Consider the following 19,095-nt stretch of genomic DNA (forward strand, 5'->3'; position numbering starts at 1 on the left):
GAAGATTTTCATGGTGATCCCACTGATGAACATTTAATAAGTCTGAGATCCTGTGTTTTAGTTACTCACATTCCACTCAGTCAGTTTTGAGCATAAGTTAACAGGTTTGTGTAACTTACATATGGAGCCTACAAGGCCCAGAGTGTGCTCCCACAATGAGCCGCCTCTGTTTCATGAGTGATTCTAGTGGATGACTGAAGCACGAGGCACAGAAATTGCACGGAGCTACTTTGCAAGCCTTAACGAAGAAAGTCTCAAGGGAGGAAGAGACACTGAGTAGGAACTTTGAAGCAGGATTAAGTTCTTGACCTGAGCATATTGCACTATTTGTGTCATTGGTGATTGTTTCAAGGGTTGGCTCTGGTCCCCTGATTTGCCTATCTAAGCAGCTTTTGCTCTGTTTCATACACAGTGTTAATTCAGTTAACAGTGCTAAAGCCATATTCTCCAAATTGGTTTATTGAAAATAGTCAACTCTTATATCAAGATATCTTGCCTTTTCTTTCCATCCCCCTTTTGTAATACTTTCCAAATTCACTGATAATGCTTATCAGACAGGAGTTAATTTGGAAGAAATACAGAAACGTGGGATTTAGTTTTTCAGGGACCAGTTTTGAGAGTTCTTAATGAGAGGCTTGATAATGCAGGTAGGTATATCTGTGGATTCACTTCTATTGAAACATTTTTTCTGCTGTTTCACAGAGGTGCTTGCTGAAGGATCCCCACGTCCCCTGTCTTCAGTGCCTGATGTGACACATCACTTGGTGACCATGCAGTCAGGGAGGCAGTCATATGAGGTTTCTGTCTTAACTGCTGTAAATCCACAGGAGGTAAAACTGTCCCTTGGCCTTACTTTGTTTCTGTGGAGACTACTGTGGAGAGTGAAATGGGGATCTGAGTTAGAGGAGCTGAAAAATTCTCCAATTTCCATTTCCTGGAAATTTTGGTTAGAATATCTTCCTAAGCTAAGTATGAGTCCAGCTTTGAAAGGAGCCTGAGTGTTAGGGTCTCCTGAATTGGAAGATTAGTTTGTCACAGCTGGGACCCTCAGCTTTAATTTCCTTTATACACATGCCTTAATGAATGATATCTAGTCTACTATTCTATGCCTCACAATGAGATAAGGATGCTGTTTTTATTTATAAAGAAAATAACATCCAAGGACAAAGTGGTCCTTGAGCAAAAAAGGTAGTGACAAAATCATTAAAAATAATCATTGTTCATTTTGCTGGGGTCATATGTCTGGGACATACCAGGCTGAACTAACTGGGCATATAGGAATATGTTCACTTGCTTATTGAATGAGAACCATCATCTAAATTAGAGAGGGGTTTTAGGTTGATTCTAAGCACTCCCAACTCTCTTGTCTTGGCTGAGACCCAGAAAACAGAATGAAAACCAGTCAGGCTTCTAGAACCTTAGGATATTTTATTGGTCTTGTGTCATGGGAGTAGATGACTTTATCATAAGCTCATTTCATATACATAAGCTTTTGCCAAAACCTATGTAGCCTGGATGCCTTCAGTGCTATATAGTGTCTTTCACAGTGCTCTCCCATCATTTCCCCCTTCCTTTTATTAGAACCTTTATACAATAATCAGCTGTTAGAGCATATAAATGACTCTGCATCCTATATTAAATAATCTCCATTATTCTGTCATATTCTTGGAGCTACCCAGGCTCACAGGGCTATGGACATACATGTTAATGTGTCTTCCAGGACCTTTCCTTGTATTCATCATTGTGATGTCTGAGTCTTGCGTATATTATGTTGAAAGTTTTTTGCTGTCGGTATCATTGGTTCTTTCCTTAGTCACCTTCTCCTGGTTACTGCCTTGGAATATGTCTCACCTATGGAGGCTTCCTCTGTTTTTTCCCCCTCTTCATTTATCTGTTTTAAAATTTTTATAATGGAAGTTTTCAAAGAGCATAGTGAGAGAGAAAATAGTATAATGAACCCATGTACTGTTACCCACCTTCAGCAATTAACTTTCTACTGCTCTTATTTTATCTCTTCCCTCCTACTCTTTGTTGCTTGTGCTGGAGCATTTTAAAGCAAATCCAAGACATAATCATCTCATCTGTAAATATTTCAGTATATATACCTCTAATGGAGAAGGATTTTTTTCATAACTATAATATCTTTATCATATCTACTATCTTTATCACATCTACTATCTTTATCACATCTACTATCTTTATCACATCCAACAAAATTAATAATATATTGATATCTTCTTATACTTAGTCTGTATTCTGTGTTTTCTCAAAAATGTCTTTTTATGGCTGATTAGTTTGAATTAGGATTCAAATAAGGCCCCTCATTGCATTTTGTTAATAATTCTCTTTATCTCTAATAATCCTCCCCCTCTTTTTTTCAGTATGGCTGTCTATTTAAGGAATTGGGTCGACTTATAGAATTTCCCACATTCTGTTTTTTCCTGATTGACTCCTTTTGTTGTTTAATATATTTCTCTATCCACAGATTTCCTAAAAACTGGTTATTACATTTAGAGGCTTGATTAGATTCAGGTTTTGGTTTTTTCCTCCCTTGGCAAGAGTATTTTGTAGGTACTTGCTTCCTTGTACATCTCATCTGGAGACACATGAAACTCAGTTGTGCTCCTCTTACCGATCCTAAGATTGACCAGTGTGTTACATAAAAATCTTGGCCCATTACTGATCATGGCCTGGATCTGTTTTTTCATTAGGGCTTTCAAAATGGTGATATCTTAATTCTCTTTTCCCCTCAGCTTTTATTAGCTGTGATTCTTCTATAAAGGAAATACTTTGTCTCATCAACTATTGGGTTGCTCTAAAATACTCAGTTCAGGAAAATTATCTCCTTCTCTTTTACCTAGTACAAATTATTATCCTGACAAACCAATCTACAACACTCAACCTTTCCTTTTTTTATCTTTGAAAGCTTGGAGCTTTTCTCTCCTACACTTCTAAATATCTTTGTTTTTTTTTGAAGCACTCCAAGTTACCCCAAATAAATGCCAGATATATAAAACTTAGTCAACACATATTATGTACGTAATATGTTCAAGGCACTCTGCTGGGTACTAGTTATATGATAGTAAACAAAATAGAATCTCTGCCTCCAAGAGCTTGCAGTCAAGAGTTAGGGCCTCTACCTTTTCTAACGCCATAACTATGTAAAAGGTGCCCCTGGAGTTGTGCTGTACGGAAAGGTTAGAATGGGAAGGGTGACAGATCAATAAACTGACAATTTTTATACAGTGTAGTAAGTGCTAGTCTTGAGGGAAGTCAGGGAATAAGTTTAAGTTGAAACCTGAGGGATGAATAGCAATCATCTTGATGGAGAAGTGGAGGGATTGGAAGAAAACAGGCATAAAGGTAGCAATGTGTACAAAGGCAGAAGGTGAGAGGAAGCAGGGCACGACTATGGAACCACAAAGGGTTGAATATGATGGGGTGTAGCATGGAGATGGGCTGGAATGAAAAAACAGAGCAGGAAAGATAAGCTGGTCCCTCTCTTGAAGGGCCTTTATAGGACATGATTTATCCTGGAGGGGAGCCACTGCATGGTTTTAAGTGGGTTATGACACGGTCACATTTGTGTATGCAGAATGTCCAGTAATAGCACATTTGTTCTCTTGAACCTAGGCACATGGGACTTGAAATTGGCTTCAGAGTATCCTTGTCTAGGTGATGCCCACTCACAGTCTCAGGCAGACACAGTAACGCAGGCCGCCTAAAAAATAAAACTTGGCCTTCACCCCAGGAGGACACTAAGGGCCTACAGGCCCTAAGTACCTAGTTTCATAATGAAGGCCCCAGACACTTAATAGAAAAATATTAACAACACAAAGGGGAAAGTACTGCCCTTAGATGTAGCTTAAAATCCTGCACTGTCACTTTTCTTGGGGTCATTGTGTATTTACAAACACACCCTCCGTCTGAGGTCACTTTTCTGTTTCCTTCACTATTACCATTATTATCTTCCTCTTATCACAGGCATTTCCACTGCTCACCCTCTCCTTTTCTGTCTCAAGGTAGGCCTATCACATCCTCTAACACTGTCATTTTTTTCAAGCTACAAGCCCCTCAAGGCTCCAGGCATGGTGCTCTTCCTTGTGCATGGTCTAAGTACTAACTATTCCTCCAGTAAGTGAGGAATGTGATTCCTTAGGGATTCTCAGATGCCAGAGAAGGAGAAGGGTATTTGCAACCCTTAAAACAACACGTCCATTTCAAATTCTGTTTTTGGAGCTCACCACGCATTGTAGATCAGACCTGTAAGAAACTACTGGTGCACTTCTAATTGGACTCCTATAAATAGGCTCTAAAAATAAAAATAACTTACCAAGAACATCAGAAAATAATCAAATCAAGTATCAGAAATTATTATGGAAAATATATCAAAACTACCTCTCATTCAGATGGTTTGGATTGGACAGTTTCTGTTTTCCCTTAGTATTACCTGGTCTCCTGAGAATCAGACAGAGATCTCACTGTGCAGCTCCAGCTGGGACCCCAGGGCTTTTGGACCTCCTGCTAAATAAAGGGCTTCCCAGTGGGGTTCCATAGTCAGAATGAGTTCATGTTCTTGAAGTCTAGAACCAGGATAAGTGATTGACAGCTGGCTTTGACCGTATCTTGGAATGTTTCTCATATAAAACAAAGAGGAAAACAAATTACAAATTCTTATAGATTTCTCATAAAGTGCCATTGCTAAGTTTAAGTGCAAACATCTGGATCTTGGCCTAGATTAAAAACACATCATTCTTACATCCCTATGACAGAAGCATCAAATGAAATCTGTGGTTTCTCTAAGTTTTTAAATTTTTCTTTAAATTTTGGTTAAATTTCTTTAAATTCTGTATTATTACATTCTACTATGTAAATTACCTTCATCCAAGTTGAGATCACCAAGTAAATATGTCTTCAGCTCAAGAATTTATTTGATTAGATTTTTTTTAACAGTGACTTTTTATTGTTGTTGGTTTTTTTGTTTTGTTTTTTCAGAAAGATCAGCCCTGAGCTAACATCTGCTGCCAATCCTCCTCTTTTTTGCTGAGGAAGACTGGCTCTGAGCTAACATCCATGCCCATCTTCCCCTATTTTTATGTGGGACGCCTGCCACAGCATGGCTTGACAAGTGGCGCGTAGGTCTGCACCCGGGATCAGAACCGGTGAACCCCAGACTGCCAAAGTGGAACGTGTGAATTTAACCACTGCGCCACCAGGCTGGCCCCTGATTAGATTTTAATAAGCCCAATTTTTATTCTGAATTTCACTATATCATTCCCATCTCATTTTCTTTTCGTAATAAAATGGAACCCAATTTCGTCAATTATTGTACAAAACCACCTTTCAATAGCAGCTTTAAGTGTAGAGTAGAGTGTCCATGTTAGCTGCCACGTTGTTAGAGACTCTTAGGCTGGTCTCCCCTCATCACAGGAAAGGTATTCTTTTAAGCCCAGGGAATCCCTGGATTTCTTATGAGTGGATCTAGCTCTCATATAGAACTCATTAGTAGACTTCCCTTCCTTTTACTTCTCCCACTTGAGCCCTCAGCCTATACTTGGGCTAACATTGATGGACATAAGATTTTTGGTTCCACCATTTCTGATTTCTCTGTAAGTTATAGATTCCTCCATTACTGACTAGTGGGTATGTGACTACACAAACAGTAGTTTGGTTTATAGACTCAGTTGCCATAGTGAAAATGACAGCATCATGAAGTGGCCCTTGTGCTGTCCCAAGGCCAGTATGTGAACGAGATCTATCAGTATATGCATGTCTCTTGCTTTGGAACTAGATATCCTTGACTCACCCTTGCAGTGCATTCCCCTACTTCCACTTGTAAACCTTTTACTTATTATGAAGTATTTTTCCTATTATTCAGTGGTAGTCTATTCCAGATTTGGTTTTAATCTTTTACAGTTATTAAACCAAGGAGATTTAACTGAAAGACGGACATGAGCATGGGTGCTGAGTCCTGGAAGAGCAGCTCTATCTGATCTCAGAGCGCATCTAGTGGGAACAGGATGCTTATGGCTCACGATCTGCCAGAACCAAAATGAATCTGTGGACAGAACCTCGCTTCTGCCTCTGTTCATCTTTCCTGGCATAGAAGATGAATGTAGGAGAGCTTCTCTTCAAACTACCATCTAATCCAGACAAGAAAGAAAGCAGTGAATGTGGGCTGGGTAACTATACCTACCTCTCTTCCCACTGCAAAATTCTGGGATGGACTTCTCCCAAAAGTGAATATGATTATGTGTTGGCTGAAGTTTCTCAGTATGACTGTTGAGAGGAGGTTTTCCTTTGAAGAGTTTTCATCCCAGATCCAGCTGTCTTTTCACATGGATGAACTAAGTCCTGCCACCAACCATAAAACTTCACCAAGAAGTTGAGCTTTCAAGATGCCTTGTTGCTTTGGAGAAGGGAGTGATGTCAATTCTGTTGTGACATTCTCCCTTTAGCAACCTGAGTAAGAGACTCTGCCACTGGGCTGCAAAAAAATAAATTACTTGAATCCCTACTTGGCCCAGGCTGAGGTACTATCTCGTCCTATACACCTCTACTTGGTCACTTTGTTTTTTTTGTTTATGGAACATACAGTAGCATGTTAAAAGCTTTTTTTTTTTTTTTAAGTTAAAAATCACATGGTTCAGAGCTTAAAATGTTTTCCCTTGAAAATAAACAAAACAGCCCAGTCAGTTCTTTGGCTCCTTGTTTTGGGCAAAATTTGTTTTCTTAGACTGGAGATTAAGAAAATAGTTTAATCTTTCTCTTTAAGATAGGGCTTGGATTTACCCTTTGGATTCCATGCAGGTAAAACTGAGCTCAATGTTCTTGGGGAACATGACGTGAGCATCTTCATCTCTAACTAGCAAACCCAGATAGTGGTTATCGGAGTATCACTCTGTCATCACCAAAAAGGACCCTGTCTCAGTCTGGAAAAATGACAATAATAACAGATACTTTTGAATTTTTCCAGAAAGTTAAAAAAAACATGAGAAAGGTGCTTCTCCTAGAGGAGGCACTCTTGCTATCATCCTGTCTCTACAAATACTGAGAGAGGTTATCTAATTATTATTGGTGAGAAGAAAAGTGTTCCAAAGATCACTTACTAGTAGAAAACCATGGCTGTCAGAGAAGCTTCAGATTTATTTAAAATGAACCTCATGCTGACACACACACTCACAGTGGCACATTCTAAACAGATAGGAAAGAATTAACTGCTGTTTTAAATAAAGTAACTGTAGTTCTTAATTTGTTAATGACACGCATAGTCATCCCGTGCTATGTAGACTGAGTTCATGTCAATTACTTGTATTCTTAAATTGCCAGTTTTTACTTCTTGTAGCCTGACTTTTATACTAGAGCAGTGGTTCTTGACCAGGGACATTTTTGCCCCCTCGGGACATTTGGGAATCTCTAGAGACATTTTTGGTTCTCACAACTAGGGAGAGGAGTATTGGCATCTCGTGAGTAGAGGCCAGGGATGATGCTAAACATCTACAATGTACAGGACAGCCCCCTTTCCTAACACCCAAAAAAAGACTCATCTGGCCCAAAATGTCAATAGTGCTGAGATTGAGAAACCCTGGACTAGATGTTGCAAACTCGTCAACCCCCTAGGTGTTTTGTTTTGCCCACACAGTATTTCCAAGTAATTTTTTAATTAGTTGCTAACACACAAATTTCTGGCTTCTATTGAAAATGCAGTTGATCCGGCAATTCTGGGCCTGGATTCCAGCAAAGACTCCAGTCCCTACTCTCCCCTACTATTTTACACCCAGCCCATTTGATCCATTTATGTTTCCTGACTAGCCCCTGTAGGCATCTGGGCTTCTGCCCTTTTTTCTATACCCATAGTTTAAGTGTGAGGTACAAAGAAAGAGCCCTTAACTTGCTCTGATCCCTCCACCCTGAGCTTCTCCAGATTTATGTGAACCATTCCATTATCTGCTAATTTTCCCCATTCTCCTAGAGCAACCATGACTCAAAACTTAAATTTTGCCTGCCTTGACTCAAGCCCAAGTTAGCAGCTTAATATTATTGAAAAGCAGTAATTTTAAGTGTCCTGTTTAAGCAAGTGATTTGAGATTATCTAGCAATTCATAAGACAGCTTCTCTGGTTCCTTCTCGGGGCTTGTAGGCTGTTCCAGAGATTCTTCTAAATCCTGCTCTGGATTTCTGATGCCAAGTTTTGCAGTTTCGTGGGTGCTGCAGAATAAATGAAAGCATATGAAATAAAAAAACTTAGTTAAAGAAAGCATTATGTAAAGGCTTAAGGATGATTTCAACATTTTCATTATTTTATATGGAGTGTGAAGGAAAATTTCTAGGGGGAAAACTGGAATAAGAATTAGGGGAGGGGGCCATTAGGACTTAAGAGACAAAACAAAATGGAGAATCATGGAGAGACAATGCTTTTCTCCCTTTGACACACGGTATCAGTGGAGGAGGTGGTGCTGATGAGTTACCTTTAAAGAGTGCTGGATTTTAATACATCATGGTGCCCATGCTGAGGGGAAGAGAAAGGCTTTAATTGCTCAGGGTATTATAGTTTTTATTGTGGCTCTATAAAGGTTTTGCCTTCAATTATCCAAAAAAAGAGTGCTAGAAAAACAGTTTTGTCATTTTATAGGAAGTAAAAATATACATGATTTTTCTTCAAAAGTGAAGTGGAAGAATTTTTGACTGATGGCATTGGAACTGGGATTGGAAAAATGATCTGTTTCAAATTGAAGGAATCTAAACCTAATATACAATGGTTATATTTTATTTACAACTGCACCACTCTCCAAATTTGAATGTGTTCCTTGGAGATCTCTGGAGTAGTATTCTATAAATATAGGATTGTGATCTCAAAATGTGAGTGGCTCTTCTAAAGCTTCCTTCCAGTGGCATTACTAGGGATGGCAACTTGAGAGCACGACAGCAGCATCTCAGATTACCTGGGACAGTCACGGTCTTCTGACTGCTCCTTCCACCGTACAGCTTGGGTGCCCTGACCCTTGTCTCTCACAAAGTCTTCATCCAGGCCAGCCTGCTTCAGGGAATCTCTGTACCGTTGTTCTGCTTCTTTCCTGGCAAGGTCCTGTGTAATGGAAATTGATCTGCTGTAGCTGTCTTGTGAATTACCAGATAATTCTAAATGACTTGCTTAACTTGTGTACTTACTAGATTCACCTAGAACCTTGTTTTCAAGCCTTAAAATACATAGGACCCACCTGAAGATCTTGTTAAAATGCAAATTCCCATTTAGTGTGTCTCAGATGGGGCCTGCAATTCTGTATTTCTAACACTCCCAGGAGATGCCAACTGTTGATTTGGGAGCTATCCCTTTGAGAAGCAAGGATTTAGATTTTTGGAAGACCAAGTGAGACCTAGATGAAAAAGACTAAACTTTTAAGATTTTAGGATTTATTTTTAATAAGATTTAATTTTAAGATTTAAAAGCAACCAAACCATCATCAGGAACACTAAAAGATAAACAGAAAATAAGCACTATTAGTAACACTCTTAACAATAGATAGATGGTCTGCATGTGAACCAGAACAAGGTTGTTTTTTGTTTAACTACTTAAGAGCGAAATCATATAGAGTACTTTGTATTTTTCCTAGAGTGGTGAAAGATCTGTTGAGATCTGAGAGTGAGCTTGCTTGAAAAAATAAAAAGAGAAAAGGTTATTAAGAGCGGCTTTAAACAATACAAGCTTCTAAGTAAATCCAAGACAGTCCAGTGTGTGTGTGATAAATGTATAGGGGTGGAGAATGAACCCAGGAAATGCCTAGATAATGCACTGGCTATATGGTGGAGAGAATGCCCAGAAGTTGGAATCAGGTCGCTAGGGAACCCCGACTTTTGTCTGAAACTGGAGAGGAGAGAGACCTACAGAGCCCGATGCAGCCCAAAGCTGCTGGGATGGTGGCCTCGGTAAGGCTGTTCAGGTAGCTCCAGAGCCTTAGGGAGAACTCAGCTGAGTTTAACTTCCCTAAAAGTCCAGAGAACATCTTAAAAAGGATTATTCCAGCCCGAAAGCCACTTAATCTGGAAAGGGCCTTGTAGGATGCTTGTGAGTATCCCAAACTCTGGAGACCTATAAATGTGCTACAGCTGTAGTGGTGGGTGGCGGGGTATGTCCAGGGCACGAGCACTGCAGGAGGAGAGATGACATTAGTTAAGTTATTCTTACTAACACATCCAAACTGCCACTATGTGTCTGGGATCTAACCCCTACTCTGATTCAAACTGAAACCTAGACCATAGTGAAAACTCCAGGAAGTGAAATATCCCTTTATAGATGCCTTTGGAGTCCAGTCTTGGATGAAATCAGTCCAAGCAACATTCATCATTGCACTATTTATTTTGGGGAAAGATGGTAGAATTAAAATGAGCCCAAACAGAATCTTTCTGAGCCTCAAGGAAATGTTTAATACTCAGATTTTAAACTGTTTAATCATTCCTAAGAGCCCTTCCATCCAAGACAGAAGGAAAATGAATGATTTAGTTTTACCTTAGTAACTTGTTCGAAGAGATAGGGCCTTGTTTGTATTCTCTTCTTCATCTCCTCCAATTCTTTCTTATACTCTTTTGCTCTTTTACGGTCATTTTTCCTGGAATTAACAAGATTTTTAGAACGAATTCTGTCTTTTTCCAATCTGGAATACCCTTCATTCCAATTGAGCAGAGTAACTCCCCAAGGACATTGTAAATTCTGAACTGTGCCTGGCAAAATCCTTGACTCAGTGCAATTACAGGAGCCTACCCTAAAACCTCCATTTTGCCAGTCCCAAGGCCAATTATCCATTGGATCCCAAGACAGGCACTCCTTTGACACGTGGAGGACACTGACCGATTCTCTTTCAGCTTTGCTTTGAACACCTCCTCCAGGCTTTTATGGGGATCCATGGCTTTTGCACGCAAGCTCACGGATTTAGACATTGCTTGACACTTCTTTTTGTGCATCTCCAACCACTGAGTACTCTCATCTGCTTTGTCCTTTTTTTCAAGTGAACTTCTAAAGAGAGGGGGCAAAAAAAGAATACAGATGACAAACTTGGGTATATTTAAACGCAAGCTTAGTAGCTTTTCTGGAAAGTAAACTGGTGTTTTCCATGAATGGGGTGAGTAATCACCACACTGGTGTTTCAGAAAAAATAAGATTGAGGTTAAATGCATTGGCAGATGAAACCTTCCTAGCACTATAGACACAGTGATTTTTCTGCCCCAGGAGAAGTTAACTAATTGAACATGTGAGTTAAAATATCCTTACACTCAGGATTCTTGCCTGTATGGAAACAAAATAATACTGACAGCTACCATTTGCTGAGTTACCTACCCTGAACCAAGTGCAGACAGGGAGCAATAAATGCTTTATTATCCATTTTTTTTTGTAATCCTTGTAACTACCCTATGAAGTAAGGACCATAAGCCCCCGTTTTTATAGGCAAGGAGATTGAGCCTCAGGGTAAGCTACCTGCTCAAAGCTGCCCAGTATGCCAGTGAAAAAGCCAAGATTAGAACCAGGATGTCTCATTCCCAAGTCTGCCCTTGAGCACTTTGCTATATACAGTGGGCTGGAAGGTGCCTAGGTTCATGGTCCTTTGGGAATACAAATCTGCATTTCCACAAACTGGAAATAGGCTTCCTTCGACGCACAATTTGGGGTCAACTTGCAGCACTTAGTGTAAACACCATTCTACAAGGTACCATGGAGAGTACCTCTTCTAGGGCTAAGCAGCTTGTTATACCACAACCTCTCCTGCTGACTTCCACTCAGAGGCCTAGTAGAGGAACTCTACTGGGGCGCTGGCTGGATGAGAACAGTATCATGACAGTCAGGTCAGTTAAAGAGTTAAAAAATAAGGAGGCTTCTCATAGTTCCCCAAGATGAATCTCAGAGAATCTTAAATCTGTGCAATGGCTGCCTCATCTCTATGGCAGGGTCAGCCCCCTGCCGTCATGCTTCTCTGCATGCCTGTTCCTAATGGCTTCCTCTTTCATGTGTGGGTCTTCACCCATGTTCTCTCTGTCTGGAACCTTCTTTCTTTCCAGCCTTTATCTGACTAACTCCTCATTCTTCAGGTTTCACCTTAGACATCTATTACAAGAGCCCTCTGCTCCAGGCTGCTCAGTGCCCCCACAGGCCCCCGTAGTCCCCCATCATTGCACTACTCCCCAAATATGGTAACTTCTTTGCTTTTCTGTCTTTCAGACTACATATTAAAGCATAGGTTCCACAAGGTATCTCAGCCTTAACGTTATGCCTGGCACAAGTCAGTCCCCCATGAGTATCTGCTGAATGACGGCTAGGTGTTCTCCAGCACTAAGTGTGGACAGCCACTTGTATTCCTGTCCTTGATCAGAGAATTCCCTTCCACCCCTTTAGGCCTCTGATAACGAACAGGATGCCCAGCAGCAGGCTGGTTTCCAGCATTTAGGCCAAGAGCTGAGCATTATAAGTCTCATGAAGCCTGACCACTCACCTGACTGCAGATTCCCTCTTCCTGGTGGCATCTGTGATGTGCACAGGAAGGGTGTTGGCGGAGAGGGAAGCAAGGCCACTCAGAGAACGACTCCTTGGCAAGGGTGTAACAGGTGGCTCCACAGAGTCCTAAAAGAAACGAAGGGTGGTATTGGTCGGACAGCATGTGTGATTAATTTCTATCTTAACTAGGATTCCGTTTCAGTGAAGGACTAGTCAGAATATTCTTTTTTCTTCCTGGGATTAAGGCAAGGGTAATGAGATCTCCAGCTTAGTAATCAGGCCAAGACTTAGATATCAATTCTAAAGTTTTTAAATCTAATGAGAAGAGTTATTTGGAATTGGTATAGGGACACAAGCAATTGATCCCAACTCCCTGCCTTCCAGATCTGCTTGGACTTGTTTTTGCACAATCTCTTTCTAGAAAAATTCCCTCTAGGAAGGTAAGGAAAGGAAGTATTCTTGTGACCCTAAGTTTAGAGGAATTGTGGATCTGCTTACAGCTGAGCCAGTGTTTTAAAAAAAGACAGAAAAATGTCATGAGAAGTGCCTTCCATTAAGACCTGGCCTGTGCCTGTATTTTGGGCCTCAGGCCCTGCCCCTCCCATGGCTGCCTGAGCTCTCACCGTCCTCCCTCCAGAGGCGGCAGCATCACAGGGCCGCTGAGTGCGACGTAGGCTGGCATTTCTCAGAAAGAAGGGCTTGCTGTGAGTCACCTCTCTGGTGTCCCTTCTCTTGGCAGCTCTTCTTTGGAAGGCCTTGTAAAGGCCTTCATAGTCAGGGACAGCAGGATTCACACGAGGCTGGAATCCAAAGTCAGTCTGCAGAAACCCAAGCTTTTCCTCCTGGGTTCGGGTGGCTGTGCGAGGCCGTGGGTCAGCCTGGCTGCTGGAGGAGGCGATGGGGGAGGAGGCCTTCTGGAGCATGTCCAGGGCTCTCATCTGGATGCGAATTTTCCTGAAGAGCTCAGCTTCTGTGGAGAAAAGGCAGGGTGGTGATGGGTGAGAAGGGATCAAGCCTCATACCAAAAGGTTTGGAGAACTTTCCCTCTTTAAAACACCAGCAACAGGAATTTCGTGAGCAGTTGATATCGTGTGGGAAGCTTGAAATTGGCCAGGATAGGAATATTTATACCACGAAAAATGGCAAACTCTACAAATCAGCTTGCTTTTCCTTTTTTCTGCAGAGCTCGTTAATAAATGTTGACCACGACACCACTGCCGTGTGCCAATCAGGTTGCAGAAGCAGCTACCATTTACACTTACTGAGCATGTACTTTCCCCAGTTCCTTCTTCAGAAGCGAGGCAGGAGGGCTGGCCCAGTCACCTGCTCCTCTCCCAGGTCTCCCCATCTCAGAGGAAGGCCCCAACACCCACCAACTGCCCAAGCCCATGGCCCAAATCATTCTTGACTCCTCCCTCATCTCATCAGTCACAAGTTCTGTGGTCTCCTGCTCTTTAACCACATTCCAGTCCAGTCTCTTTTCACTGTCCCTGCTATGAGTTTCAAAATTTCTCAACTGAATTGTTGCAACTAGCCTCCTATAAATCAACATCCCTCCATTCTTGCCCTCCCCCTTTATTATCTCCACAGCAGAGTGATCTTTCTGAACTGCATGTCTGATCATAAGCCACCCTATTTAAACCCTTCAGTGGCTCCCTGGTGCCCTTAGCATGAAGTCTAAACTCCCTCCCATGGCCCACAAGGCTCCTGTGGCTGGCTGGTGCCTGCCTCTGCCTCTCCACGCCCTCTTCTCTCTACCCTCGACCTTTCCATCCTTGAATGTGCTCAGCCTTCTCTTACCTCCATGCTGTATCTCTTCCTGGTACACTCCTCCTCCCTCTTCATTGAGGGAGGCCCATCCTTCAGGGTCAGCCCCAGTGCTCCCTTTCCCTGGGGACCTTCCCTAACTCTTCTTACTCCGTACCACACCCTAAGGCAGGTCCCTCTGTTATATGCCCCAAAGGACCCCCAGGCTTTCCCCTTTAATCTTGCAATAACTCATCACTTTTGTCATTATCTGTCTATTATCTGTCTTCCTCCCGTGTCCACGAACTCCATGTCGGTTTACTCACTGTAGAATAGTGCCTGGGGCGCAGCACATGTTACTGAATGACTGAATAAAGCCTGAGTCCCTTAATCAAGCTCCAGTTTTTGGAATATGTACCTCACCAGGATGAGGGAGTGAGGGGACTTTCCTCAGGGGCAGCTGGCTAGTGGTGGCACTGGCCTAAGCTGGTCCTTGGATGTCTCATTGGTTCTCTGCTCTCACACCTGTGCTGCTGCAGAGGCCTTCGCATCGACTCACTGAGAGAGGGGCCAACAGGACAAACCTAGGGGGCACTATAGGACCTCTGACTCCTCACTCCTTACAGGGCTCCCCCTTTGTATAAATAGACCCAACCCTACCCCATGGCCTGCACTGAGCGTGGCCTCTAGCAGGTCCACCGAAAGCTCATCTGCCAGCCAGGCTGACCCTAGAGCCAAACTAAATCCCTCCAGTACCTCTTGGTACCCCCAGGTACAAGGCAGCAAGGTGGCAGGAGTGTCTTTACCTTGGAGTTTGTCCCCGAGGGCTGGCTCCAGAATGGACTTGGGGATCCTTCTGGTGGCTTTCTGCTTGGGGACCTTGGCCTTAGCTGTGGCGGCCAACTCCCTCTGTTGAGTGGCTTCCTTTCGCTGTTCCTCCTTTACCAGGAAGCTAAAGGGCTTCAAGGAAGAGAGGAGCAGTTCCTTCCTCTTCTGGATCCCTGCCTGCCTGCGGACCTCATTGCGCTCCATGATCTCCTGGTAGAGCGGCAGGTAGACATGTGCAGGCACAGGTTGTGCCCGGAACTGCCGGTGGCACTCCGCCTCCTCCTGACCCTGCCTCTGGGCCTGCTGCCTCTCGTGCTCGAAGGAGGCAGGTGAGGCCAGCCACTGGGCCTTCTTCCGGGCTTCACGCAGCGTCATGTGGAAAGGCTGAGGGACAGTGATGGATGACACCCAGGAGCTGATGCTTTTGTGCTGGGAGGGAGACCTGGAGCCTGAGGGTGGCTGGGGCTGGCCCTTGGGAATGCTGGAGGGAAGGGTGCTCAGGGAGCTGCAGCGCCTTGTGGAGCCACACCTAGGGGGAGAAAGCAGCTCTGTTCATGGGGGACAGGGCAGCCAGGGGGCCCAGCTCCCCTTCCCTGCTCCTTCCCAGTCTTCCCTTCCAGCAGGTCACAGCCAGCTTCTCAGCCTAACATCACAGCCCCACAGGCCTCAAAGCCTGCACTTCTCAACTATCCTCTCTCTTTCCCACAGGCCATCCTAGCAGCCCTAGTAGGAAGTCTCTTCTCAGAATTGATCCAAGAATTGACGCTTTGCCCTCTAATATTTTCATTTGGTAGAGAGAAGAGAGGAGGGCTTTAGAGTCAGACCCAGATTCAAATCTTGCTTCAAACAATTACTTGCTGTGTGACCTTGAGCAAGGTTCTCTTGGAACTTCAGTTTAGTCATCTGTAGAATGGCAAAGATAGTATCTACTTGCAGAGTTATTGGGAGGAGAAAATAAATATTAAATGAGATAAAGTATACATGCACATAAGAGGGCCTGGCCGAGGTAAATGTGGCTCATTGCCATTCTCAGGGAGGTAGTGTGTCTGAGAGAGGCATCCCTTTAATCAACCCAGTGCTTCAGGTAACTAAGGGTTACCCAAAGTGATTTAGGACTGGTGGGTAGGAATCAGAACATGTTTGGATCCGAAGGCTAATTCTGAGCTGGACCCTGGCTAAGTGGCAACGTGCAGAAGTGGCCTTTGCTTTACTGAGGAAGAAGAGACCCAGAGCCATGACATGACTTGGCCAGGGTTGGGCAGTGAGGCAGCTGTGGAAATGCAGTGCCTTACCTTGCAGACTGGGGGCACTGGCCCTGTGGCTTCTCCCTGCCTTTGTCTCGGAAGAAACTCTCCAGGTCCTCATCATCTTCAGGGAGGTTCTCATCACTGTCTGGGTCGGACTGACATAGAGATTCCAACAGGCACCACCTGCCTTTCTGCCTTAGTACCTGCAGGGTCTCGTAAAAGCTCCCAGTAGAGTCAGAAGTAGAATCAGTCTCCTCCTCTGGGCTGAGGAACTCATCGAGTTTGCCAGCCCTGGGCAAAACCAGCCCATCCCCAGATAGCTCCTCTTCTGCCTCTGTGTCTGAGGAGGATTTGGGGGTAAATATCTAAAATGAAATAGAATAGACCGTTGGTCAAACTATAATTTTATTTTAAAAAAATTTTTCTTTTGAGGAAGATTAGCCCTGAGGTAACTACTGCCAATCCTCGTCTTTTTGCTGAGGAAGCCTGGCCCTGAGCTAACATCCGTGCCCATCTTCCTCTACTTTGTATGTGGGATGCCTACCACAGCATGGCTTGACAAGCAGTGCCATGTCCGCACCTGAGATCTGAACCGGTGAACCCTGGGGCTGCCAAGAAGCAGAACGTGCGAACTTAACCACCGGGCCAGCCCCATCATACTATAATTTTAAATTTACTCAAACATGACTATTAATTTCACTTTGAATAAGCCTCTGTATATTAGAGGCTGGGGAGGAACAAGAAAAGTGAGATGTTTTCCTTGCTTTGAAGAATTTTCACAAATTGACATGTGGGGTGTGCTTGGTTCCCTGCTTCACACAGCGCGGTGAGCATGCACGGTACCTGCTCTGCACCATGCATCCTGTCCCTGCGCTCCAGGAATTCTACCTGTGACCTTGGCCACACTCTGCTCTACCTGAGTTTTACCTACTTGTTGCCAAACTTTCTTTTCCTGCTTCCCCTGTCTACAGTTCTGCTTTCCTCATATTCTAGCAAATTTCCACTCTGTTACTAGGAATGGATAATTAACAGGAGAGACAGTGTGGTCTAGCTGAAAGAGCAATGTCCCAGAAAGTGGGAAATCCAACTGGGTTTAAATACTCCATTCATTCAGAAAATATTTACTGGATGCCTAATCTGCAGTGGGCATTCAGCTGAAAACAAGACAAACAAGGTCCCTACTCTCCTGAGGCTTACATTCTAGTGAAGGGAGACAGACAATGTAAGATGGTAATAAATTCAATGAAAGCCATCAAACTGTGAGATTACAGAGTGATGGAGTGGCTATGGGAAGCTTCCCTGTTGACAAAAGCCCATCAGATAAAGACCACTGGGAGGGGCTTTTTCTGGGGTTAGCTTGTCCTGAATGATCCTGAGGAGGGTTAGGGGAGGCAGGGATCAACACTGGATGGATGCTGTCACGAAGAGGGCACAGTGTAGTAAGTGGGTGATTAAGCAATTTTTATTCAAAAGGTGATGAGACTAAAGTGGGGCTGGGTAAGTAAGCATGATCATTAGAAGAAGGGGGCGTTAGTCATTTTGCAGGTACAGCATGGCCCTTTGAGAAACACTGTTTTCTGCTGATCTTGCTGCTGGCCTTATCTGTGTCTGTTACAGTCTGAGTTGGGCTTTCTCAGTCCCAGGCTGATTTTTACTTTCTCACTGTGGAGGAGTTTTGGATTGACACTTGAGAAGGAGCCAGCTTTGCTAAGATCTGGAGTAAGAGGGTTCTGGGTTCAAGGAACAGCAAATGTAAAGGCCTTGAGGCAGGGACCTGAGGCAGGAGCAGATCTGACTCCTGGAGGTACAAAGAGGACCAGTGTGGCTGGAGGACAGTAGCATGAGGCGAGCGTGGGGCTGGGATGACTGGCTGCAGCTGGAAACCCCTTGGGAGCAGGCCTCCCGGTGACACTTGGTGATAGTTTTACAGGGTTCTCTGAGGTCCAGCTCTAACACAGAAAAGAACACTGACTTCTGAGTCAGGTATGTAAGTGCTCTAGTCCTTACTCTGCTCCTGAGGAGAGTGAGATCTTAGGAACATTTCTTTTGTAAAATGCCTTTCTTGAGATATAATTCACATACCATACAATTCACTTATTTAAAGTGTATAATTCAGTGGATTTTAGTATATTCAGAGTTGTGCAACCATCACCACAATCAATGTTAGAACATTTAAATCACCCCCAAAAGAAACCTCACACTATTTAGCAGTCGCTCCCTATTTTCCCTACTCCTCCCAGTCCTAACCCTTCTCCCACTAGCCAGCCCTAAGCAACCACCAATTTACTTTCTGTCTCTACGGATATAGGGGCAAATTTCTTAACCTCCCTGTGCCTCAGTTTTCTTTCCTGCAAAATGGAGACAACAAAAGTACTGTTAGTCCTAGGGTAGTTGAGAGGATAAGCGAAAACGGAGGGTCGTTGCTACGGTTCTATGAAGAGGCTGACATAAAGCTCAAGCGGTTCCGGTCACCAGTCAGAGACCGCCTCCCGGTCCCCAAACGCTGCCAATTTTAACCCCACGCCCCTCCGTGACACACCCCTGCCGCCTGTCTCCAAGGCAACGGCGAACAGTTTCCTCTCTTACGGATTCCTTTCCGGGGTGCAGACCCCATTGCTCCCCTTCTCTTTCTCTCCTCACCTGACGGCTCCACTGAGCGCCGCCGGAGGCCCCGGCAGGCCTCCCCACGGTCATCTCCTCGGCGCCGCAGAGACAGAAGCAGCGGCGACAGCAGCTAACACCCCAGCGGCCGCTGCGGGGCTAGCTATGCGAGCCAGGTCCCGCCCCTTTTTAGCT

General features: G+C 43.8%; 2 protein-coding genes and 1 long non-coding RNA gene across 12 annotated transcripts in view; 1 reads left to right on the forward strand and 2 right to left on the reverse strand.

Moving 5' to 3' along the window:
• The window catches only part of ZNF410 (zinc finger protein 410), a 43,633-nt gene extending 36,938 nt beyond the window's left edge, over positions 1-6,695 (forward strand). For 6 of the 10 annotated variants that reach the window (XM_070593889.1, XM_070593885.1, XM_070593890.1 and 3 more), the window contains 2 exons: positions 703-830; positions 5,917-6,517. In XM_070593889.1, the coding sequence (XP_070449990.1) occupies positions 703-830; positions 5,917-5,955 (167 nt within the window). In that variant the 3' untranslated portion in view covers positions 5,956-6,517. Of the gene's footprint in view, positions 1-702; positions 831-5,916 lie in introns of all 10 variants that reach the window. The other 4 variants (XR_011532941.1, XR_011532942.1, XM_070593892.1 and 1 more) reach the window with 3 other exon arrangements.
• LOC139079360 (uncharacterized) lies at positions 442-5,495 on the reverse strand. The gene is made up of 2 exons (XR_011532943.1): positions 4,451-5,495; positions 442-872 (listed from the first exon to the last, which is right to left on the reverse strand). It is a non-coding gene; the product is annotated as an uncharacterized lncRNA (long non-coding RNA).
• On the reverse strand, positions 6,569-19,087 carry FAM161B (FAM161 centrosomal protein B). Its single transcript, XM_008534811.2, has 9 exons — positions 18,940-19,087; positions 16,345-16,664; positions 15,031-15,581; positions 13,102-13,448; positions 12,477-12,604; positions 10,844-11,008; positions 10,505-10,604; positions 8,943-9,085; positions 6,569-8,208 (listed from the first exon to the last, which is right to left on the reverse strand). The coding sequence occupies exons 1-9, from the start codon at positions 18,991-18,993 to the stop codon at positions 8,070-8,072; spliced, it is 1,947 nt and encodes a 648-aa protein (XP_008533033.2). The 5' UTR covers positions 18,994-19,087; the 3' UTR covers positions 6,569-8,069.
• Positions 19,088-19,095: the final 8 nt, after the last annotated feature.

Source organism: Equus przewalskii, chromosome 25 (genome assembly GCF_037783145.1).
Source record: "Equus przewalskii isolate Varuska chromosome 25, EquPr2, whole genome shotgun sequence".
NCBI classification, from domain to species: domain Eukaryota; kingdom Metazoa; phylum Chordata; class Mammalia; order Perissodactyla; family Equidae; genus Equus; species Equus przewalskii.

What these genes read in the sequence shown, in the direction of transcription:
- FAM161B (XM_008534811.2), bottom strand. Translation starts at nt 18,993, where the DNA reads ATGACCGTGGGGAGGCCTGCCGGGGCCTCCGGCGGCGCTCAGTGGAGC. An exon ending in AAGAGGGAATCTGCAGTCAG is followed by an intron (nt 11,009 to 12,476) that starts GTGAGTGGTCAG and finishes CCCTCTCTTTAG; the next exon opens with AAGTTCACTTGAAAAAAAGG. An exon ending in TCTTCGAACAAGTTACTAAG is followed by an intron (nt 9,086 to 10,504) that starts GTAAAACTAAAT and finishes TCCATTACACAG; the next exon opens with GACCTTGCCAGGAAAGAAGC.